The sequence below is a fragment of the Camelus bactrianus genome, chromosome 6 (assembly GCF_048773025.1).
Source record: "Camelus bactrianus isolate YW-2024 breed Bactrian camel chromosome 6, ASM4877302v1, whole genome shotgun sequence".
Taxonomy (NCBI): domain Eukaryota; kingdom Metazoa; phylum Chordata; class Mammalia; order Artiodactyla; family Camelidae; genus Camelus; species Camelus bactrianus.
In genome coordinates, this window is record NC_133544.1 from 47,054,260 (window position 1) to 47,080,186 (window position 25,927).

At 35.5% G+C, this 25,927-nt stretch overlaps 2 protein-coding genes across 6 annotated transcripts in view; one reads left to right on the plus strand and one right to left on the minus strand.

Moving 5' to 3' along the window:
• TOGARAM1 (TOG array regulator of axonemal microtubules 1) overlaps positions 1–19,116 on the minus strand; it is a 60,268-nt gene extending 41,152 nt beyond the window's left edge. For 2 of the 3 annotated variants that reach the window (XM_010967013.3, XM_045504350.2), the window contains exons 1-3: positions 16,849–19,111; positions 5,793–5,949; positions 2,746–2,880 (exon numbers count right to left, since the gene is read on the minus strand). In XM_010967013.3, the coding sequence (XP_010965315.2) occupies positions 2,746–2,880; positions 5,793–5,949; positions 16,849–18,894 (2,338 nt within the window). In that variant the 5' untranslated portion in view covers positions 18,895–19,111. Of the gene's footprint in view, positions 1–2,745; positions 2,881–5,792; positions 5,950–16,848 lie in introns of all 3 variants that reach the window. The other variant, XM_045504351.2, reaches the window with a different exon arrangement.
• Positions 19,117–19,328: 212 nt separating this feature from the next.
• Positions 19,329–25,927, plus strand: part of KLHL28 (kelch like family member 28) — a 34,709-nt gene continuing 28,110 nt past the window's right edge. For 2 of the 3 annotated variants that reach the window (XR_006718948.2, XM_010967017.3), the window contains exon 1: positions 19,329–19,477. The gene's annotated coding sequence lies outside the window, so the exon portion shown is untranslated. The other variant, XM_010967018.3, reaches the window with a different exon arrangement.

Here is a 25,927-nt window from a genome sequence, read left to right on the forward strand (position 1 = left end):
TTAGGCGAATACAGAATAAATGACTTATTCATATTATATTAATAGACATGATAAAATTATCTATGTTTCTGATATACATTCTGCATATTAGACTCCAACCACTTTTGATCACTCTCATTGCTTCCTCTCTAATACAACCATATCCTCTCTCACCTTTACTACTGCTATACCCTTCTAACTGGTGAGCCTTGTACACTGCCCTCACTCCTGCCAAGCCTATTTCCTACAGAGCAGTGCTATTCCTTTGAAAGGCAGTCAGATTATGCCACTTCTTGTCTCAAAAACCTCCAGTGACTTCCCATCCCACTCAGAACAAAGTCTCAAATCTTTACTATGCTCTACAAGGCATGTGTTATCTACTGTAATCATTCTCCCCCTCACTCATTCCACTCAGTGAGGGGGAGAATTCATTCACTAGTCCTCCAAGAAGCATAATATGGTCCTACTTCAGAGGATTTGAACTTTGTTGTTCTTTCTTCCTAGGATGTTCTTTTTCCAGATATTCACATGACTCACTGCTTCACTTCCTTGAGGTTTCTGTTTAAATGTTATCACTTCGAAAGGCCTTCCCTGTCATATTCTACCCCCTTACCCTGCCGCCTTATGTTTCTTCAGTGCATTTATTTCCATTCTTATTGTTCATTTATTATTTATCTTCTCTTTCGCTAGATTTTGATCTTTAGATTCTAGAACAGTGCCTAGTTTTTAATAAATATGAGAGGAATTAGTATTTAAGTGCTCAATATGAGTGTTTAACAGTGACTTTAAATTCTAATATTTCACCACTAAATATATTTGCTATAGGTATTAACAGATATGACTAATCAGGTTAAGAAATACAATATCTTAGTTTGTTATGAGTTTTCATCATGTTGGAAGTTGAATTTTTACCCATTGCTTTTACTGAATCTATTGACACAATTATATGGTTTTCTTCCTCCTATCTGTGACAAGGTTAAAGTAATATGGTTTTTCTGGAAAATTCCTACTTAGACATAACATATAACATAAATTTTAAAAGCATATTGCTAGATTTGGTTTGCTAATACTTTAAAACTTTGACTTTCATAGAAGTGAGACAGGATCATCATTTATGTATTTTCCTTTATACACTGACCTGGTCATGGTATTGAAATTATACTCATTTTATAAAATGAGTTAGGGAGCCTTTTTCCTTTCTTAATTCTCTTAGTTTATATAAGATAGGATTTACCTCTTCCTTGAAGGTATGACAGAACATTAGGAAAACCAGCTGGGCGTAGGATTTTTTTATTTGTTTTTATGCGTAAAACATTTAAATCTAAAATTCTTTAATGATTATAAATCTATTCAGGTTTTCCATTTCTAATTGAAACAACTTTTACAAGCTTATTAATTGTGTTTTATCTTATTAATAGATTCTGATGCTTCCATGTCAGTGTTTCAATATATATTTTTTGTTAAGAGATTAAAAAATATTTCTTACAAAGAAATCGAACATCAGATCTTTATGCAAGTACACAGCACCAATGGATTGCAACAAAATATGCCAACATTTCCAACATTTGGTGTGGATCAGTGCAACATTTAAAACTGGGATGGGAACTTCTAGATGGTTTGGCATCTGGCATCCACACCCTAGGTCCTTTGGAAACCCCACAGAGAATGTTAGCTGAGATGGTGGTGGTCCTCTGAGAATTTTTAATGTACAACTTACTATTAATTTAAACCTTGACTTTAGAAAAACATGATATTCCTTTAATAGCTGCTCTAATAGGTATTCTGAGAGGTTACAAAAAACCAGGGCCACTATGAAGATTTAATTAAACACTGAGAATGGAGGTAGTCTTCAAAGGTAATGTAATCAATTCAGGGATATCCTAAATGGGAAGAGGCTAAGCAACACAGAGAATCCTCTCTGCTTCTACTCATTACCAGTTAGGAAAGGTATCTCAAGAAGATTTAGAAAATACCTACATCATTAAGAAAGATAAACTATTTTATTGGGAATAATACCACACAAAAAAATTTATGGAGTCATGTGGCCCTTTGGAGTGGGTGGAGAAAAGGGTAGCTAAAGTATAAGTGTTATACTAACTAAATCTTCTTTACTAATTTCAAATGAGCATTACTTTTTCATCAACAAATAAAGACAGAATTACATCCCTATCATTCAAAAAATTTCAGCAAAGGATATACAACAAAAATCAAAATATCTCTAGAAATAGTTAATAGACTCTAATAATAATTGATGAGGCTATTAAGTAGCATAGAAATTTAAGAAATGCTTTCCAATCCAAAATTAATATGACTGACAGCCAGTCTCAAACCCTTTTTTTCTGTATCTTATAAATGCATAAGATATCTGAAATGGTAGCTAGTCAAGAATTTATGTTTCCTAACAAGACATAATAAACTCTAAATAGCTTTAAAATTTAAAAATGTTATGGAAAATAACTGTCTTCTGCTAACACAGTACTCCTTAGTGAATAATTCTATTTTCAATTACTTGGTATTAAAATGCTCATCTCTACCAAGAGTATTTAAATTCTTTGATTCTAATCATATTTATATCAAGATTACTAAATCTAACATTTTAGGGTAACAGTTATATAAAATGTGATTTAAATTGTTATTAAAAATATAACAACATCCTTTTCTTTTTTATAATGAGTACAGTTTTACAAAATAACATATAGGATAGATTTGGAAACCCCCCATAATATTTACAAATTATATGTATCCAAATAAAGTTGGAATTTAAACCTTTATCTTGATGATTGTTAGCTGTCCCCAGGTACTGCAAGTCAGAATCCACACTGCCAGTTTTACCACATAGCTGTGAAAATCCAAGTTGTCCACATTTCCCAGAAAGGTTTGTCTGATGAGTCCCAGTAGTGCCTTTGGAAGGAAGGAGGAGAAAAACATAAAATTAAAAGTTAACTTTATTTCATGAATACATCTAATTTCACAAATGTTGGTGTCATTTGTGTGAGAATAAATATAGGAGTTACACTGTACAGTGAGTCAGGCAGGCCAAAAAGGGACAAAGCTTTTGATACTGGCAGATCTGAATAGTGACAAGTGTTAAAGGACAAAAGACAGATTGGTAAAGTGCAGAGAAAAGAAAAATATACTGAAAAACATATACAAAGGCAGTTTCTTCCTACATGCTCCCTCTCTCACTATGGAAGGTTCTTTCAGACTTGGCTTTCCTTCTTCCCAGTGTTTGTAGTACATACACACTATCCAAAACGGAAACAAAGTCCTGCAGTAGACATAACATGTAACACAGCATTCACATCCAAGCTTATCTAGGCATATTTTCCAGACCGCTTTCGCCCTCCTGTTGCTGGTTAAGGTTATTCCTGGGCAGGGGAATAAGTCTGAAGAAAAGAAGGTGAAAATGACCTCTCTGGCATTTAGTTTATTCATCTACAAAATCCCATGTACATGGTTCTAAAATTCTGATTTTTAAAATTCTCTCCCTGTGATTTCAAGTCCCTTTATCATTCACATACTGGACATATTCTAAGCTAATTCTTACCTCCATGCTTTGGTCACACTTTCTCCCTACATGTTGCCTTACTGCCAGTCACAAACCCTTCCCTTCTTCAAAATCCAGCAGCTCAAGTCCAACCTCTCCCTGGAGTTTTCCTAAACCACTTCAATACCTATGATCTTTTCCTTTCTTCAATCCCTATAGTACTTACAATTCATATCATCCAATCTAGCATTAAGTTATATGTTGTCTGATTCTCCAGTTATTTAAAATCTCTGCAATAAGGTAAGAGCTTCCAGACAGCACAGAAACCATGAGCCTTATAAAAATCCAAAGTAATGATAAAAGCATAACTGGATATATTCTTGTATTTCTTTTTCTCTATTAAATAAACATTAAACTACCCACTTACTGTAACACTTCATTTTTGTATGAAAATATTATGGAATTTTACTGCAGAAAGTTCTATAAATTCTCCTAGGGTAACAATGGTTTCTAAATATTATGTCTGAACTCACAGCCAAAAAATTTCAATAACTCGTATCATTTGGATCTTAAAAAAAAAAAGACACCCAATCTTTACATTTACTCCATTTTCCCTTCCTAACTACATCTGTTTTGCTAACACATTACCATTTTTCTAATACATGGGTGTTAAGTCTAGAAATCTTTCTCTACTCCCCTTATTTTTTATATCCAGTCATCATATGTTCCTGATTATTCCTTTCTATTCCATTTGTAAACAACCTTGTCACTCTAGCTTCTTTTTTTCCTTAACGGAAAAAATCTCCATTAATTCCCTATAGCTTACAAGTATGAGCTCAAATTTTTAAATCTAGCACACAAAGGTTCCCGATATCCCAATTTATCTTTGACTATCTAAAATGAATCTTGGCTTTACACAGCTCCCAGAACATCTCAAGCCCATTCCCAATGTAAGCTTTTGCTCTCCTCATACTTCCCTGTCTAACATTTTGAATCATATCTATTCCTAAAGGATGTAGTTCAAGTACTATCTCCTCTTTGATGACTTTTCTAACTGATATGGCCCATGACACTGTCCATGTCCTCTGAACTGCATAGTATTTTCTTTCTGTAATGCTTACTTAGGCAATTAAACATCTGTCCAGTTGCTCTGGCCAAAAAACCTTAGAGCACTCTTGACTTCTCTCTCTCACACACCCCTACACAACCCATCAGCAACTCATATCAGCTGTACCTCTGACATGTACTCAGAATCCAGTCACTTTTCACTTTTATATTCACTGCTGCTTGTCAAAGCCTCCTTCAACTCTAACCTGGATTACTACAACAGACTCCCTATTTTATCCCTCGACTCCTTTAGTTTATTTTAAATGTAACATCCAAAACAAGTCTGGAAAACATAAGGCAATCGATATTACTCCTTTCACTCAGAGTCCTCAGAGTAAAACCCAAAGTTCATTCAACAGCTCATCAGGCCCTAAAATAAGAATCCTTATTATCTCTTCAAGTTAATTTTCTACTTCTCTTCCCCTTACTTGTTTCATTCCAGACTTACTAGCTTCTTTGATCTTTCTCAAACATGTCCTGTACTTGGCACTAACTGTTCCCTCCTCCTGAAATTATCTGCTGTTCTTGCTTGATATCTATTGATACTTATGTGGTTTGCTTCAAATATTCCCTTCTGAATATGGCCTTCTTTCACCACGTTATTTAAAATAGTCCCTCCCCGACAATCCTCTTCTCTGCTTATTTTTTTTTTTATAGCATTTATCACCAGCCAACCTACTCTGTTCTGCATTTACTTAATGTTGGCTTTGCCTCAACTAAAATGCAGGATCTATTAGGCAGAAAGTTTTCCTTCTTTTGTTGACTGCTATCACTAATACTTAGAAAAACACCTGACACATTGATATACTCAGTAAATACGGGATGCTGATCAAGAAAATGTTTACATTACTACTTAAAGTATTCCAGTGAGAAATTTTCCCAGGATCTTACAAGACAATTATGTCAAAGTGTCCATTTTTATCAGATCTTACACAAATATTTTTTAATCTGAATTGTCTACTAGATTATAAGTTCTATGAGCTCTTGAATGAACTATGCCCCCCCCCTTTTGTTTTGTTTGGGGGGGAAGTAATTAGGTTTACTTTCCCCTTCTTTTTTTTTTTTTAATGGAGGCACTGGGGATTGAACCCAAGACCTCCTGCATACTAAGATGCACTCTACCACTGAGCTAAACCTTCCTCTCCTTGAATGAACTATGAAATTCAGAGAAATCTTTAACTCTAGTTCAACATGTCCATTACCTACAAATTTTACTTACCAGTAGCACATACAGGAAGAGCATCTGGATTAAATTCTCGACTATTTTGGAATAAGTTTCTTGATACTCTTTTTTTGCTAAAACATAAATCATCATTGACTGGCATTCCTTGAGAGGGCTTTAATTTTGGAGATGGAATGAATTCATATGCTGAAAACTATAAGAACAGAATAATAAATTAGCAAATGTGTTTTAAATCTACTTGGTAGTAAATATGACAGATTAAAAGAAAAAGAAAAAATTCAGATTAAAAGAAAAAATTAAATTTATCAAATATACAATGATACAAATAAACATACACATATAGTAAGGCACACTAGCAGTATTTTTTCATTCTGTGATAGAAATGTTAATTTTTTCCCTCTTTCCTATACCTTTCCCCAAACCATTTCTGTACCTTCCCTTCCCACAGTACATATCTGGCAACTAGGGAGGAAAGAATGCAAATGACAGAGTAAAATGATAACTTGAATAGAAAAAAGAACGTGTCTGATTCAGCAGCATAGCCTGTCATGCTATGTCATCTTTGAACATTACACAATACATGCCAATTGCAGGTCACTGAACCAACAAGCAACCCCCTCTACTATTCTTAATGAGGAAAATTTACTATCCATAATCTGCAGCCCAAATGTAAATGTAACCTATGTCATGGTTCTCTTAGATTTTTGTATGATAGGTCTTTTAGTTAAAACCAAGTACATAATACTTTATACACATCTAGTACTTTATAGTTCCCAGTTCCTTTTCCATATACCCTCTTTGATCCTTCAGGTACAAAAGGGCCAGGATAGAATTTTGAAGTTCTACCTAATCACAGTTACAGAACTAAATGAAACGTGATTCAAGTGTTCAGGATTCTTCACCAACAATGGCCTCAATTGTTCTGGATCACTTCACATTGATTATGGCTATAGAACACTTCAAAAATTCAGTGAACAGGTAGGAAATTATACTTACTATCTCTTTATTTATTTGGAGTCTATAGACACAATCAAATCTAGACACGTGGTAAACTATAAGTGTTCTCAGTTTATTTGCAAGCTTTATCAAGTATCAAATAGCATAGAAATACAATAAAATTAAAGGTGAAAAAGGTCTGACTTTACTTTCTCAAAATCTAAAATTACAATTTCTATGGCTGATTATATAGCAGTATGAAAAGGACACAATGGAACAAAAATGAAACCAATTATAGTCAACTTTTGATTAGATACATTAAAAGAAGATATACTAACCTGTTAAAACCTGAGTAATCCAGAAATAATTCTCTAGTATGAATATATTTATTAGACTTACACTGTAATTAATTTCTGCTTAGAGAACAGAACATTAGTACATGTGTCAGTACATACAACTAGTGATGGTGATGGGGACAATGGGGGCAGTGGTAGCAACAGAGAATGTGTGTGTGAATGTGGTGTTTTCAAGAATCTAAAAGTAATCAGGAATTATGTTTTGCTGTACAAAAATGTACAAGTATGTGAAAGCAGACACACCAATAATTAACATGAGAGGTCCTTTTTGGTTTTTCTTAAAAATAGTCAAATGATTTTCATTGGGATAAGCTTTACAGGACTAAACAATAAGTAAAGGGAAATGAGAAAAGTACAGATATATTTTGAAAGAGCTGTGAGTTAAATTTACAAAATGTGAAGCAGTTTGTTTAGGGCATCTTATGACTCTTCGGAAGATGGAACTGAGTTTTTGGTCTCTGAAGTTAATATCTAAAAATTCAATTCATTTCATTCCTTATAGTAAATGGAAGAGTTATAAAAGGCAAGTTTCACATTTAATATTAACAATGATTTGAAATTCAGAGTCTTAACTACTCTTTTAATCTTGCTGCTTATTATCTCTTAATCTTTGAATTGACTCCTTACATATTTTTCATAATAATATTCCTATGACCTCATGCATCTTATTCCAGGTTTAGGCAGAGGGTGTAATGACACCACAAAAATAGTTTTAATTCTATTTTGGCATAGTTAGTAGCAAATTACCAGGAAAAGATCTTTTAATAGGTAATTCTCTCAGAAACCACCTACACTCCTGCCTTTATTAAGCTCACACTAAATTTATCTTGACCTCCAGCCACCAGTTTTTGGACCTTTTCATCTTCTACTAGTTCTTTCTGATTTAACCTGGACTCCAAACTTGCCCCTTATCAGTGACCATTAAAAAAGGTTATTCCAATTACCTTCCAATTACCTCCAAAGTCACCTTCTGAAACATCTTTGTGTGTTATTTCATATCATTTTCTAGGCAGACTTTAAGAAACTGTAGTTGTGACACCATATATAACAAGTTTTACATCTCACTTTTGCACTTGACATTATAATGAAATATTATTATAAACACCGTATTTGCCATGTTGTTAAAACCTCTCCTAAGTGCTATATACTTTCATCACAAAAGCAGTAACTACTTATTGTTAAAATAATGCAAACAATACAGAAGTAAATAAGATATAAAGTCAAATTCTTCTTTGGCCTCCCTTTGACTAGAATCATAGTAATAAACGTTAACAGGTCTTTCTGAATATATACGTATTCTTCAATATGCAATTAAAAAATAGATCATATAATACTGTGGCACATAGTCAGTACTCAGCATACTGTAGACATCCTTCTGTGTTAATTCATAAATATCTGCTTATTCTTTTTAATGGTTGCCCAGTATTCCACATTATGGTTGGATTCATAGTTCCTTACTGTGGACATTTTCCTTGTCACAACCTTTTACTATTACACTAGTCTTGTAGTGAACACTGTTGTGCACATATCCTTGTGCATTTTATGTTCTATATATAAAACTATATATAAAATATATATACAACTATATATAAAGCTGTATATAAAATATATAGAGAAATATATAGTTCTACAGAAATACTAAATATGGAACTGTTAGATGTAAGGACATAAACTATTTTTAAAGGCTGCATAATATTCCATTGATTAGATACTATTATATCACAATATTCCATTTTCCTATTATGGAACATCTGGGTTGCTTCCAAATTTTTTTTTATATTGATAAGGAAGAAATTTCAATGAAGGAAATGGTGCATACTTGGCTTAAGGCAATAGTGTCGACAGAAGGAGACTGGCAGAACTTAGAAAGATTGTTGCATATGTTACACAGATAAAATATTTTTTAAACAACTAAAATGATTTCTTTAATATCCTTAGTTTTTCTACGTAAAAACAGAATACCAAGATTGAACTCTTTGTAGCTATCAGCTAACCAGTTTACCCATAAAACGTGCAAACAAGACTTTATGTCTAGTGTATAATAATTTTTTTTTCTCTTTTCTCATCCCTGGTTTTCCCTTGATTTAGTCTGTCAGCTGACTCTCTCACGTGTAAGAAAACAAACTGCAAAATAACAAACCAAATGTTTTTGACTCCTTGTTTGATGTGTATTTACTGCCTTTCTGGGTCCTAACTTGAGAATCCAACACAATGGCCTGAAAGTGTATCTTTTCTGAGAGACTTGGACCCTTGAGTCTTCAGTGAAACTTTCCTCATGTAACTGACTGAGCAGTAAGACTCTTGAAGTGAATCTGATTCTTGATAAAGTCTGTTTCTGGTTCTGATTTTGACTGAGCAGATGGGCAACAGTTTCCACACAGATGGCAGCAGTAGTGGAAAAGGGTTTTGATTGTATGGTCTATTAGGTGAGTTCTGCTGGACGACATTACCCTCATCGGGATGAATCTGGAATCTCATTTCCTTACTGGTGTGTTCTGTTTTTGTTTATTTTTAAGTACTGATACGAGCTCCTTTACTCTACTAAGCCTCTCCAGAGGGCTGCTCTCAACATGGCAGCTAAGTTCCTCCAGAGCAAGTGATCAGAGAGAGAGCAGGCAAGATGGAAGCTGCTGTGCTCTTTATGACCTAGTTTCTCAAGCTGCACACCATTATTTTTACTTTATTTGTAAGAGTAAGTCAAGACACAGTCAAGGAGAGAGGAATTGGACTCTAACTCTTCAGGGGAAGTATCTCAAGAATTTATGGAAATATGTTTAAAACTAACACACTCAAAAATGATGCTCCCTTTTTTTTTTTAAATTTAGACTTTTGGGGGAGGGTGTAGGTAATTAGGTTTATTAATTTATTTTTAAATGGAGGCAGTGGGGATTGAACCCAGGACTTCATGTATTATAAGCAGGAACTCTACCACTGAGCTATACCCTCTCTGCAACAATGATGCTTCCTTGATGAACCTAATGAATCTAATGGTGCTTAATTATGTTTTTGTTTCTTTAGCTGCTCCATATTTTTAGTAGATTGGCACCTGATACTACCTCAAACTTACTGTTTTATCATAATTAGATCCTCTAAGCTATGGAGAAGGGAAAATTTTTCCATTTATGAATATGAAATATTTTTTGAGCAAACAAATTGGTATATCTTGTCTCCCTATAGAAATATTAATCAATAATTCCAATTGGCTTATAAAAATCTTCATTATCACCAGGTTAAGTGCTTATATCACATTAAACTAAGTAAAACCCCAAAACAGAATCTAAGAGTTCTTTTACTTCTTATAATTTAAATGTACTCTCCTTAAGGAAAAAAAAAATAGTCTGGCCAAAAGCCATACATTCAGGGGAAAAGACAAACTAGCTGTGAGTTTAATTAATGACCTTGGTCACTAGGTTAAAGAACAAGGAAAAAAAAAGTTCTTAAACTCATAAGTTTTAATATGTGGTATATACTTGTCTAGAAAAAGTTCACATAAAAATTCTATTTAAGATGGCTCTTTGGACAAAGCATTTGAAAACAGATATTTGTTTTCATCTAGATTCTATCACTACGTAAAAATAATATTAGTATGATATAATTGTGCAAACTTGAACCTATCTTCTCAGGAAATGCCTAATTAGCTTAAATTTCCTTTACTGGTTTCACTGGGTAGATACATTAATATCACCCCTTTTCAAAATACAAAATTATAAAATCATGTGTTCAATTAAATTTTATAATAGACAATATCTTTATTATAAGGGATCAATTCTTACAGTGCCATAAATCTTACAATGCTTAATATATTAGCTCATGTTACAATTTCTAGATTTAATTAACTTTAAGATTTTATACCAAAATAAAATTGAATTAACGAAAAATCGTTAGAACCTAATTTCTAATTAAGATAAAAATGCAAATCATTGAGCACCAAATATGTTCTAAATTTACATTTATTTGCTATATATAATAGACTAACCATCAAACAGTTCAAAGGATATATAAAGGCCTTTGGATGATGATAAGCACATGTTTATTTTCGCCACTTAAATCATAAAAAGGATATATGTATTCATGGAGAAAATGAAAAGATAGTTCTTGGTTACATGACTTTTAGTTTTTTCTTTGTGAGGAAACAAAAGTTGGTTTCTTTGGGTAAGGTAGTATTTAATATATATATACACACAAATATAATTTATACTGTCCTATGTAAAAAAAAAGTTGCAGGGAAATAAAAATGTGTACAAGGTAATGGATATGTTTTGTCCACTTACCAAGGGAATTGTTATAGCTTTTTTCTTCAGATGTTAAACTCAATATAATACATACATTGTCTTATTTAAGAGTAATCTATAAGCTGTCACTTGGCTTCACAAATAATGGATGATCAAAATGATGTTGAATAAATGCTTACTGCCTGTATTTTCTTACCAACTCCTCTCATAAACTCACAAATTTGGTCTCTGTCTAAAACTACTTTATCCCCTGTCCCAATGACCTTCCAATAACCAAATCCTCTACCTTGAAAAAGCTTCATACCTAGTAACTACACAACTACACATGAAGCAAGTATGCTCCTTACTTTTCAGTCTAGGTTACTGTGACTCTTACTATACTGCAGAGAAATCTGTTAGGAAAAATATAGCTAACATGGTAGCCAGCTAGTGATGCCTGATTGCTGGATCCCACTAAAACACTCGTAAAAACACAAGAAGAGATGCAAAGTTAGAATACCACAGGAATCTGGTTATCAAGCTGCACGTCAGGGTGCAAAAATAATCAACTAAATGGTGGAAATAAAACAGAATTAAAGAGCCTAGGTAATCAAAAGTAAGAGAACAGTTAGACTATATTATATGATCTAATATTAAATAGCCATGAAAGATCTTACTATAGGTTATTTGATCTTTAAGAAAAAAAATTCATGATCTTTCACTTCCTCTGCCTTCAATGTTTTTTCTTTAACATCAAATAAGACTTGCTTTTATATATAGAAAAAAGAATCTATATTTGTATACATGAATTGAAATGATACTTGAAGAACAGGCAACAAAATACTCACTGAGGGCCCCTCTCAGTAGTGAGATTGCTGAAAAATTTAAATTTCTTCTTTGTGCCTTTTTATATTCTGAAAATTTTGTATAATAAGCATATAGAACTTTTTTACAATCAGAAGAATTATTAAGAGAAAATTAAGAAAGATAAAATTAAGAGAAAAGTAACTTCGAAAATTATTTTACAGGTAGGAAGCTACATGTATCAGAACAAATTATGCTTTTACAGTTTTCTTTCTCCTCAGTATCTCCTTCATTTAACAGTGCTGATGTATTTCCTGGAACCCTCTGCACTTCATTTCTAAAACTTTTGTTTTTTTTCTTGGTTCTCTTCCAGCTCTTAGGCACCCTTTTCTTTGCCTTGTTTGGTTCCATCTCCACTGCTTTTCCCTAAAAGGGGCTGTATGCTAAGATTAAGTCTTAAGCACTCTGCTCTTATTCCAATGCCCTTCATTAGAGAGCCCCTCCACTCTCCCAGTTTCAGCAATCACTTCTCCGTACGTGACTTCCAAGATCTACATCTCTAGTTCTTTCCTTGTCTCCTAAATAGTGGTTTTCAACAAACTCAGCTGAATGTTCTATCTTCCTCCACCTAAAACTCATTGTCCCCCAGATTAACTTCCCTTTTTATGGCCTTCCTATTCGATGATTTATTATGCATTTTGTCACCTTATTCAGATTTGAGTTATCCTTCTTTATCTCCCTCTCCTCCAACACTTAGCCACTAAACCCTTTGATACATCTCTTATATGTATCACTTTCTTTCCAAACTAATCCTGACACCCTGCTAATCCTCATGAAACTTAAAACCTCACACCTAAAGTAGTTCAATAAATATAAGTCTAATTGATCTTCTAAGTCTCCAGTCTCCAGCTTCTCTAAAAACAAAACAAAAAAGACAAAAAAGAAAAACCACAGAACTTACACATTGCTGCTGTTATGGTTAATTTCCCTAAAACACTGCTAAAAAGAAAGAAAGAAGAAAGGAAAGAAGGAAGGAGAAAAAGAAAAGAAAAGAAACAAACCAAAACCCAAAGAACCCTACAGTTTCAAATCACTGTCGAAGAAATAGGCTAAACTCTTTAGCCTGGTATTTGAGGGTCTCCAATCTAGCAGAGGTCTTCCTCTTGTAACCTTATTTCCTACCACTATACTACAAAATAATCCTTCCAAGCAAACCAATCTATCTTCAAAATGAGCTATAGGAGTATGTTACGAAACATTCATGAGTTTTTCTTGAAGCTTTTTACTTTTTATGTCATTAACCAATGATCTCTGTGGACAAGAAATAATAGATTAACAGTAGACTGCATATGTTAAAGCAGAGCCTGGGCAAGAGCTAGTACAAATCAGACCAGGGGCCATGCCATTCTGGAAAAACTACAGAGGCAGTAAAAGATCAGTGTCTGCCAGGCGTGAGGGTGGGAGGGAGGAGTGAGTTTCAAATTGTGAAACTATTTTGTATGGTACTACAATGAAGGATACTCGACATGTATATATATGTCAAACTCATAATGTATAACGCTCAGAGTAAACTCTAATGTAAATCTATGGACTGTGGGTGATAATGATGGTTCATCAACTGTAATAAATGTACCACTCTGGTAGGGATGGTGTTAGTGGAGTAGTCTGTATATGGGGTGGAGTAGGGCATATATGGGAACTCTACTTTCTGTTTAGTTTTGCTATGAACCTAAAACTCCTCTGAAATACAATACTTATTAGTTAAAATACATATACTTTAAAAAACTGCACACATAAAAAAATTTAAATATTTAATCCCTGTCCTCCATTAAGATAATTTCCAATAGTTCTTCTACAAACCATTTTTGAGCAAGAAAGTACAGCCAGCCCACCATATCAATGGGTTCTGCATCCGTGGATTCAACCAATAGCAGATGGAAAATATTTGGGAAAAAAAAATCCAGAAAATTTCAAAATGTGAAAATTGAATTTTCCACTCCAAGGCAATACATAGCATTTACATTATATTTACAACTATCTATATAACATTTACATTGTATTAGGTATTATAAGTAATCTAGAGGTGATTTAAAGCATACAGGAGGAGGTTATATACAAATATAAATATTCCATTTTATATAAGGGACTTGAGCATCTGTAGATTTTGGCATGCTCAGGGGTCCTGACACCAATCTCCCCCGTATACTGAGGGACAACTGTATAACTTAATTTGGGGGATAACTTTTTATTTCACCACAATTTCTTTCAAAAGCGATATATATCTACACCAGAATTTCAGAGATGCACTTATTTTCAGATTCTTGGTGCTGTCACCAAGCACCAGAATCTTCTTAATACACTAACATTTAGATTTGCCACATAACAAGCAGAAAATCATTCACTGCCAGGTAATGTTTACAATACACAAGAATAACCATATGAGTAGATTATATAAATTTGACATTATTCAAAAAAATCAAAAACTTTTCGAACTGAAATGGAGAGAGAACACAGTTTACCTCCATCTATTTGAGGCCTACTGCAAAAGATACAAACTCCTTATGTACAGAAATGATCCCCACTGCCCCTGCCTACATTTCTAGTTTCATCTTTTGCTACTTCCCACCAAACTCCCTGCTTCAGCTGTGCAGAAATTCACAATTTCTTATTAGTGTGCTAGGTCCTTTCAAAAGTCAGTGTTGCTGAACATGTATTTCTTTGGTCTGAAATTTACCAGGACCCATCCACACTTAGCAAATTCCTATTTATCTTTTATCATATTATTTGGATTATAATCACCCAGAAACCAATTAATTTAAGAAAAGTTTGAACATATGACTGTGGAATAATTCTAAGCAGAAAAAGAACTGCAAATAAATCTTGTACTTTATTTAGAAATAGTTGTTGTGTTATTGGTGTAGTAACTTTTTTGTGTGTATTGTAGGATACTGTATATGAATAAATATAACTGATGTTGGGAACCAGGGTTATGTTGTTGAAGGGAGACACAAATATGGACTAAAGGAAGATGAGGACGAAGCGTGTAGTGTTGGATTTGAATTGTAGGTATCAGTATGTGTTTTATTTAAAAAAAACAAAAAGGCATTCCCTGGTTCTAACCACTGAAAGGGCCAATCCACAATGGTAAGTAAGCAATAGCAGTGAGCACATCTATACCCAGATGTTTGGTTTTTAAATTCTACTCTTCACTGAAAAAGCAGTTCATGGGCTCTTGAAAAACTGGTTGACTCCAGGTCTGGAGCAAGAAAAATATAAGGTAAGCCTGGGCAAATTATTATGTTTAAGTTGAGGAAGTGTTTGTTTAGAGACTAAAGAGTCATGTCAAAAGACAGAGGAGCCAGCCACTAGTCAAATCAAATTTGAGGCAATTTCAGCATCAAAAGGAATACTGATATATTACACATAGAATAAAAAAGAAAGCCAGGTAACAAATACAGAAGAAATGTTAGAATTTTCAAAACAGTTACCTTTTTCTGTAGTCCCCAATGTAATAAATGATACAGGTAAGGATCATTAGTGGATACTAAGAACAGGATTGAAAGGTTTGTGGGCTATTCATAAGGTCTCAAAGAATCATCCAACAGATCATGTGCTAATTATAAAGAGGAAAATAAACTTTTACTATGGAGTGATATAGCTAGCTATCACCACCTTAACCAAGTGATAAAACTCAGCATCATCCATAGTGGGACACCTGATATTATATGCCTTGTGAGGTGATATAATGTGAAGTTCACAGTATCTCCTATGTAATACGTTTGCTAAAACTATTTCTCTTGCATATAATTATAAAGAAACAATCAGATAAATTAAGACTTTTCAAAAAGTCAATGTAATGAGAAAACAAAACAAAACAAAAAACAGGTGGGCATATTGTTCTAGATAAAAGAGATGTATCAACCATTTGAACTTTGATTAGATCCTGGACAATAAAAGTAATATACTATAAAACACATTTTGGAGATAATTGGAGAAATATAAATACAGGCTATACGTTAGATATTACTGAATTACTATTGATATTCTGAGGTGTGATAGTGGTATGATGGTTATAAATGAAAATGCCATTCTTAGGAGATATATGTGGAAATATAGGTGAAATGCCATGATATCTGCACTTACTTTCAAATGGTTCAGCAAATACGGAGCACATATGGCAACATGACAACTAGTAAAAATAGGTGAAGTATATGAATATTCATGGTACTCTTAAGTTACCTGTGGATTTGGAATTTTCAAAATAAAAACTTTGGGGGAAAATTCAGATGTCATATCTTTTGAGAAGTGTTTGTTTTACTTTTCTAGTGGAATCATTCTATTTCCATTATTCTCACAGGACTGTATATTTCTATTTCAGCACTTAACAAATTTGTAGCTGCCCATTTATACGTGTGGCCTTTCCCCTAAATTCTGTGGACGGATCTCATCTTCATTTTCATACCTTAGCTCTTTATCAGGCACCTACTAGATATTCATTGTTTGTTGTATGAATGAGATAACTGCTATGTCAAAGTGACAGGCCAAAACTGAAATCCAGGTATTGTCTATACCAAATTGCACCTTAAATTTAATCAAATTCTTCAAGCAAGAAAACCCACTAAAGATTCCTATGTGTTCATTATAACAGATACTCACATCAGCAAACTGATTTAAAAACAAAGCATAACAACCCTCAAGGAGCCTTGCCGTTACGTCACTATAGGCACACTTTTATTTTAAATTCTTTCATAGTTTCAATTCAAGGAAATTAGAGAAGATGCATACCTGTTCTATATCCTTGGAATTGGAGGTCTGGTTATCTCCCGTGACTCCTGGCTGCTCATTTTCCCATGGTAATTTATTTTTTCCTTTTCCTGCACTTAATACCCTCCGGGTACAGATAGTTGGACTGTAAGATCCATAAATTTGCATGCTATCCCTCGTGTGGTCACTGCAGTGACAGTGTGCACTCTGAGTTCTGTTACCAGCCAAAAGCCAGTCTGTATCTGCTCCATGTGCCAAATGGCTTGATCTACCCTGGGCAGATGATGGCATGAGTACTGCATACTCCACAAATCCCTGTTCTGTTAACCTTGGGAGGGTTTTCCTTGCCAATCTGGCTTGCACAGCATTCATCACTCCATCTCCGTTATCCTGCAGCTCAACAGTATCCACAGCTTTGAAAAGGATGCTAGTTTTACCTGTGCCCATTGACGATGCCAACACAGCAAAGGCTTCGAGAGCTGCTTGGCGTACCCTGCGTTTGCTATCTACAAGAGCTGGGGCAAGATCAAAAGACAATTTGGATAAGTCAAAATCCTCACTGGGATAGGTCAGGAGGGAGCAGATGCAAATGTTCACCACCTCCTCTCTCACTCTGGAATGCTTATGTTTGAGATGTTCCAGGAGTAGACCAAGCACCTGTTGAGGACCTACTTCCTTCATTAGCTTGAGGAAGATTTTCATGTACTCTTGTTTGATCACCAACTTGTTGTCTGCCAGCACTTTGACAGAAGCTGCTATAACTGGTCCCAAGAACTGCTGTACCTGTTCTCCAAGGCGAATAACCAGTAAACGTAGGACTTGAAGTGTGCCATGGACCACTTTAAAGTTCGAATCGTCCAACAAATTATACAGCAAACTAATGAAACCGACAAGACTAGAATGAGGGGTAGAACTAGGGTTAAAGCCCCCCATCACCTGTTTTAGTTCCTCAACGGCCTGAGTCCGGTTCTTATAGTCTTCCTGATCTAACAACCTGGAATGCAGCTCCTGAGGAATAATCCCAAATTTAAGATTGCTGTTGGAAAGAGGCACTGCACAGGGAAGGGAATCTTCAGGAAATCCAGAAGCTTCAAGTTCCAAATAATAAGGAACCTGACTTCCAAACTGGGACTCGAGGCGGCGATTGTAGTGTCTCCTCAGGGCAGAAGGCAGGCGCGAGATATAGGATTGAAACCTCTCTTGGCCAAGACGCTCCCCAATTTGTTGAAGTGCAGAGAAAGCTGTCTCAGATTCTTCTTCTATCTCCTGACCGCCAAGTTTTCGAGCTAAGGATATTATCACCTCGGTAAGATCTAGGTCGAGCAACAAGTCCTCAGGAGTAAGCAAGATAGGGAACAGCAGTGCTGTGGAAGCTCTAAGCCGGGAATCGGTACTTTCCAGTCCTTGTTGTATAAGCGTTCTCAGTACCTGTGCAGAACTACGTTTCAGACATATGTGTAGGATCTGCAGCGCATCTTTCCGCAGGGCTGGATTTTCTTCTCGTAAGGAGACAACTAGTTGAGGGAGAAGTGCTAAGCTAAAGGCCTCTTCCAGCTGACCTGCTTCCCCCTGACCCCGGAGAACGTCCGAAAGAAGTTGCAAGCAGAGTCGCTTCTCATCACTACCTCCTTCCACAAGCACTCGGCCCAGGGCCCGATACAATGCTTCTTTCCGTCGGGGGAAGCCAAGTCGACCACCCCGCCGTGGCAAAGCAGCCTGCAAAGCCTGGAAGGCCTCGGAAGGATCCGGTGCAGTCCGAAGTTGTTGAAGGAGCCGAGTCTCCTCTTCCTCTCCTCCTGACAAACCACCTCCAGACCCAGACCAACTACTTGAGACTGCCTCTGCAGGCATCAAGAGGGTCGAGGCTAGAGGTGAAGGTATCGGGGGGCACGAACCGTGATCACCGCCAGCTCCACGGCAGCAGTAGTTTTTCTCTCCTCTCATGGTGCCCCTACCTCGACTCTCATCAGTCTCTGGGGCAGAAGGACGACTGCGGCTCCGTAGGCGACATGCACAGAGGGCTGGAAGGGGCCGCGGCAAGAGCAGCGCGGAAGGAGCAGCCGCCATGGAGGGTCGTCAAGTGGCGGAGCCTGGCGGAAACCATCGTCTCCGAAGGGCTCGATGGAGCCCAGCTTTCCGGTTCCTCTCCAAGCCTTAAGCTGCAGAGGAGGAAAAGGAACAGCTCTAGCAGTTGCCAAGCCGCCCCCGACTCCGGGAGGCTGCCTTCGGCAAAATGGCCCCCGCTTGAGCCCGGGACCCCACAGCTGCCACCGGGCGTAACCAGGAGCACCACGTGACCAAACCGATCGCTTCCATGGTGATGTACCTCGCGCGGACTCCTTGACCCGGAAGTCAACTTGCCGTGATGAATGCTGGGTCGTGTAGTCCAGGTCAGAAGTTCAGACTAGGCAGAAGACTCCTGGAAAAGGAAGTGAGAACGTAGCGAACGTAGTGAATGTGTCTGGAGCGGAGAAGGCAGGGAAGGGAGAAGGCATTAAACGGAAGTGACGCTCTCCTCGCTCAGGGCGGAAGTTCCCCGCCCCACCCGTAAGAACTGGGATTTGACTAGAGGCAAGTAGGATCTTGCCCGGGCTCCAGTTGTCCACGGCTCCTCCTCCTGCCGCTGCGGGCGTGTTTCCTGGCGACTCAGGTATTTTCCTTTCGCTGTCCTTCTGCGGCGCAGGCTTCGGCAGAGTTTTGCCGGAGTGCTGATATTGCTGGAGTAAGGACGGGAGCAAGCAGGGAGAGAGGCGACATCTTCTTGTGCAGGGCTCGTTACTGTGGTAAACGCGTTACTGTCCAGAGCCCTGAGTAAGTACGGTCCTTTCCTCCTGCCGTCCTTTTACCCGGACGGGAGATCTCGACCGATGCCAAGCTCAGAACTCGCGTACTTGTTTTCAAATCCCGGTGTTTTGGGCCCGTATTCTCCCCGCCCTCTCTCCCCCCGCCCTTTTTCCACTTCGCTCACCCTCCGGTCGTGGGGGGTTAATTGTTTTCTGTCATTTTCCCTTATCCTCTCTTTGAAAACGTACTTGATCTGGAGATAAATGTATTTTTCCCTGTAGCCAACCTTCTCTCCCTTAAAGGTTCTCAAAGTCTAATGCAGTTCCTCTGTGGGGCTCACCCCTTTCCCCTCCAGCTCCCTCCGCCGCCCCAGCCTCCCTGCAGGATCCTCGCGCCTCTCTGCAGCCTTTCAGTCTCCTGGAAACCGAGATTGCAAAGACGATTTTAGTTGCAGTTGAAGTTCTTGGCATCACGGGTCATAAGAGAATTCTGCCCAGTAGATTTACAGCTGATAATAGACATTTCTTTATTTTAGGAAAACTGTGAATTTGGTGAGCATTTTTTCCATCTTGTGAATAAAACTTAAGCGGGCACAATTGAAGAGCTGGAGTGCCTGGTGTGAGGCGGAATTCTTTGGAGTGTGGAAGAGAATATTTTTTGAATGAATAAAACTATTGCTTTTGAATGACCTAGTGAGAAAACCTATTATCATTTGAAGTCTCCAATTTATGCCCTTAAAATGCAGGTGTTCGGTACTACACGGGACGTCTGTTAAAAACCTTTTAAGGTCTTACTATGTCAAACCACTTTATAAAGAATGTTGTTGGGTATTGTAAGTTCAGAAATAATTTCTGGGTGTTGTCTTACAGTGCAATTTGATTGTTATGAGTTTTTTTTTTTTTTTCCTTTTGGGAATAGAGTAAATGTAAATGAGGCTGTGTAAACAGGCATTGTTATGTTTTGGTTTAAGTTCTAGGTTATTACTTTGATTTTAATTAGTTGTTTTGGTGTTTAAACGCATCTGCCTAAATTTGGTTTCACTGTATTTCAGTAGACCAAAAAAAAAAACAAAACCCCACACTTTTTTTTTTTTTTTAAACCTAAGGGTAGGGAAGTGAAAACCAAGAGATGATTTTAGCAGTTGTCAATGAGAAGGAATGTCTAGTTCTCATATTTCCAATGTAGGACGTTCAGATTTATACTTTTACTCGTGTAAGCTCAGACTTCAGGAACCTAATTTAGACTAAACTGAAAGAATGGTGTACACATCAGAATGTACACATTAGAATGCCAATTTATGTTGAAATAGAAGATAACCCTTCCCAGTGATCAGAATTTTCAGGTTGAAAATCCAGTGCAGTCTTTCCTGTATCCAAGACCTTGGGAAGTTGTGTTAATCATGGAGCAAAGAAAAGGAACTTAGAAAGTCCTGAATGATATTTCATCATCAAAATTATGGTAGAATCTTAAGAATTACCCCTTCTCCCTAAAAGGAAAACTTTTGAGGGGCTTGGATACTTAACTAGTTATGTCCTTTTCCTTGGAACAAAGCAAGGTGAGTCTTCATTTTGACCTCTTCTTAGGGCCTTGTAAATCAATATGTTATAAATTGCAATTTATTTTATATCTGTTACTTTTGATTTCTTTGATGAAGACTTGGAAGATGCAGTAGTCTCTATAACCGGTATTTAGGAAATGGGACCTTCTCAACATCTCATGTCTTCCTGATTATCTTCTAGGGTTATTTTGTGGAAGATATATCTCATCCATTTAATATGTACTGTGTTTATTTCTATTATGAAGCAGATTTTTAAAAAAATTTATTGTTGAATTCTAGGAATTTTGTATTGACTAGCAAAGCCTTTTATATTTAACCAGATATAGAGATAGGATAAAAATTTTTAATCTGATTCCAGAATAGTGGAATATACTATTAAGTGTAATGATAATAATACATCTTTGAAGGTTGAAAGGGAGTAATTAAGGATACATTAAAAATAGCAAATTCAGATAAAATGAGTTAAAATAATAATTTCAAGGTAAGTTCAGTAATTTCAAGAAAGTTTAAAGTTTAATAAATAATGGATTACAGGAATATTTGTGATACACATCTTAATTTTTTTGATCTGAAGTTAAACAAGGTAAACACAATTGCTCTAAAAACATCCTTCATTTCCAGAGTCAGGTAAATATTAATTGGTTGGATGAACCACTATAGTTTTTTCCTCGTTCTTACCCAAATTTTATAGACATACAGGAATATTGGAAATCAGTGTGAATTCTGTAAATTGTAAGAATTTTGTATACTGTAAGAAGTTATTGTTTGGCAATGCTTTGCAAATGTAAGGTGCTATTAGTATTAACAGGTAATTATAATTATACTACAATTTACTGAGTGTTTGCTATGTGCTATGCATTCTGCTGGGTACTTAATGAATACTAATGAATTTTAGCCTCACAACAATTTTTTGAGGTTACCTCATCTACATTTGTACTATGACACATTTTGTGGATGTTTCCATCTGAAAGTAATTACTCGAATTAGTCAATTTAGCTATTTGCTTAGAGCTTTGGAAAAGTTTTGACAGGGAACAGTGTTGAAACTATAGGATAAAATTAGATTTTCTTGTCATTAATCATTCATATCTATTATGATGTATTATTTGAATATACGTATTTTAATTTTCCTATTTGGGTTTCTGTTCTGAACCTTTCTGGTTTCGTGTTTGAGTCAAAACTTTAATAAGGTTAAGAAATTATGAGCTTATTTTTATACATGTAGGATTAAACGGGTTTTTCTGATGTGTATCAGTGATACATTTCATTTAATTAAATTTACTTTCTAAGTCCATTGTGCACTTCTCAGTCAAAACTATACTTTTAAACAAAAATCCAATTTTCATTGCGCTTTAAGCACTAATCTGTGGAAGTTAATGGGATTTCACATTTTTTGTAACCAGTTTTTTAGTAGATGGGTTAATTATGTAACTTAGAGCTTTTATCGGATGTAGTAATGGTGTTGGGGACATGCTTTCTTCTGTGTTATTTTTGAACCCATGGTATAATGATTTGTCTTATACCAGGATTCTGATTTTAGTTTTGTTACTCCAGATATAATGACAATTAATCTCAGAGAAAAGGAAAATATGCCAACTTGTTCCATAGACTCACTGATAAAATTATATGCCATCGTTAGTTGAATTCTTCTATGAGGAGACTTGAACTGTGGGAAAGGAATTTAAACAGTTCGTCTTTCTCTTCACCATTTATTTGCTCTCATTGTAGCAGATAATTGCCTCCCAAATGATTTCAGCACCACTGTTTTGTAGCTTAGGTGTCACTTAGGTATAACTCACAACTTGACCTTTATTAGCTTGGTTTCAGAGTCTAAAATTGTAAAATTTTGTGGAAAGTTTGATTTTTATTTTAATTTTATATAATGTTATCTTTGTATTGTGGGTATTTATAAAATAGGAATGAGATTAGAAGAGAAGTGCAAGTACTAAAGGTAATAACCTTTTAAAAACTTTTCAAATGGATACCACTTATTCAATGTTGACTAATCCAGTTACCTGGATTTAGAGTACTCTTAAGTATTTGTTTTATGATACCAAAATTAAAGACAAAAAAGTGTGGTGCAGATGTGGGGGAAGAAGAATCAATCCTACTATTACATAAATAACAGAAGGGAATGATTTTTCCATGGATTCCTCTTTATTTCATTTTAAAGCCCTGATGTATTCTTGTATCTGATCTACATAGAGCGTGTGTATATTTTATGTATATATATGTATATTTTCTGTCCTTTTTGGGTTTCTGTTTTGCATCTTTTTACTTTCTTGTTTGAATTAAAACTTTAATAAGATTAAGAAATTATGAGTTTAGGAGACAGTGGTTTGGGAGAGATCACCAGTGTGCTCCTTACTTGCTGCAAGTAATAAATCCTTCCTTCTCTCAAAAAGAAAGAAAGAAAGAAAGACATTATGAATTTAATGAGTTTATAAGTGAGGCAGTATAACATAGTATTTAAGAACTCTGGAGACAGAGTGCCAAGGTTTATATCTCGCCTTGGGATTAATCTCTCTGTGCACCAGAGTTCTTCATTTGTAATATGGGAATAATAATAATAACAGTCCCTATCTGTGGTGTTACTCCGAGGATGAAAGGAGTTAATACATGTAAAAAGCTTTGAAGAGTAGCTGGTACATTATGACAATCAAACAGAGATATTCTAAGTATTCTTTATAGAATAATTTAGTCTTATCAGGAGTAGCAACAATTATAAATTGTTTCGGTAAATGTTTTAAGCAGGTCAATACTGTTTGATGTAATTTTTTGAATGGAATATTGTTCTAAGGTAAAGAAAACATTATAGTCCCAATAAGTCTTACTAATTGTGTGATCTTGTTAATTCACTTAAACTCTCTGAACTTCATATACTTCATCTGTAAGTCTTATACAAAGTTCAGTGTTACGCATTTTTTCTTTTTTCCTGTACAAAATCTCAAAAACATGCCAACGTAGAATAATATGATGACCCCTCATGTATCTGTCACCCAGCTTCAGCAGTTACCAACTCACATCATCTCCATCTCCATTTCACTCCCTCATCCAGTATTAGTTTGAAGCCAATCCCTGACATCATATTATTTTATCTACCGATATTTCAGTATGTATTTGTAAAAGATAGAAACTCTTAAAAACATAACCATATCACTGTTCAACAACAAAGAATAACAGTGATTAATTAATATAATCAATAATGCCGTCGGTATACACATTTCCCATTGTCTCCTAAATGTTGTGTGTGTGTGTGTATATATACATACATGGCGTGTGCATGCACCTGTGTGTGATTCACAGCTTGTATTTGGTTGCCTTGTCTTTTAAGTTCATAGTAATCTGTAGTTTCACGGTCTTCCTGTTTCTTTCAGTTTATTTGTTGAAGCATCTAGTTTATTCCATAAAATTTCTCACAATAAAGAGTTTTTGCTGATTGCATCCTTCTGTTATAGTTTTAACATGCTTTTTCTGTTCTCTTTATTTCTTGTAAATTAGTAGCTGGACTTAGAAGTTGACTGCATGTTTGAATTTGGTGTCTAGGGGGTGAGGGTGGGAGTGTGCAAAAATATTTATAGGTGGTATTGCGATCTTCCAACAGAAGGCCCTGATGTCTGGTTGTCTCTGTTTTTGTGATGTTAGCACCCTTGATAATCAATGTCTACCTTCATTAATTAATTAAGATCGTAAAATGGTGATATTCTAGCATTCCTTCTTTAATAACTGGAATATTTTTATAAAGAGGAACTTCCCAACCTCTGTTTAATAATAAGCAGGTGATACAGTTAGTACAGGAATGGTATGATGAATCCTTGATTCTTTCCCTTTATTTACTAGGTTTCAAATAATGAATTGGTTCATTAGCACCTCCAGTGGTGCTCAATTAAAAAACTATTATAATTTTATTATCACTATGAACTCATGGATTTAAGCATATCTAATGTGTTTTAATGGATTGCAATTACTATCATTGATGATCAGTTTTTTCCCTTTTTTGACTAGTGAGAGCCTACTCAGGTTGGCTTCTAAGGTTTTTATGACCTTAGTCATCTGTGATAGCTTTATTGCTATCTAGTATGTAAAGATTCCAAATTTATCTTGACATTTTCTGCCCCAGTCCTGGAATCAGCCATTTGTCCAAGCAGTTCTATTCCCTTTGAGGGAAACATTATTTAGGGACCACAATCTGGGTGCTAGGAGTACTCTTTGCTACTAAGTTGGTCATAGTTTCTAGCCCCTTTCTTTGGGCAGAGCTAAGAAATATATTTTATTTTTTTCCTTAATATATACGTTTAATGTATTTGTATATCTCATATACTTCATGTTGTATACATAACTTATGTATTAGTGTATATAAATTATGTTTCAATATATTCTGAGTTTTTTTTATTCAAATTCAGATTACAGGGTTTATATTTAATGTCTCAGTCTTAATATCTTTCTCTCTTTTCTCCCATACTGAGAATCCCAGATCACAAATTACTCTGGGGATGACAGAATTAGAAATGTCACATAATTAGGCATTGTGGCAATGCACAGGTAACAGTTGCAAAATACGAATAACACCTTTACCAACAATGTGATTACTGATGTGGTGTAAGATTTTTTTTTAGGGCGTACCCTACTGGGGATGGACCATCAAATTACTGTTTTAAAGTTAATTTGGTGTGGTGTGGTATCGTTAGGCTACTAATTAGATGAACATTGAGTTTCCTTTATTTTCAAATTGCTTATGGATTGTGTTTTTAAGATTTAA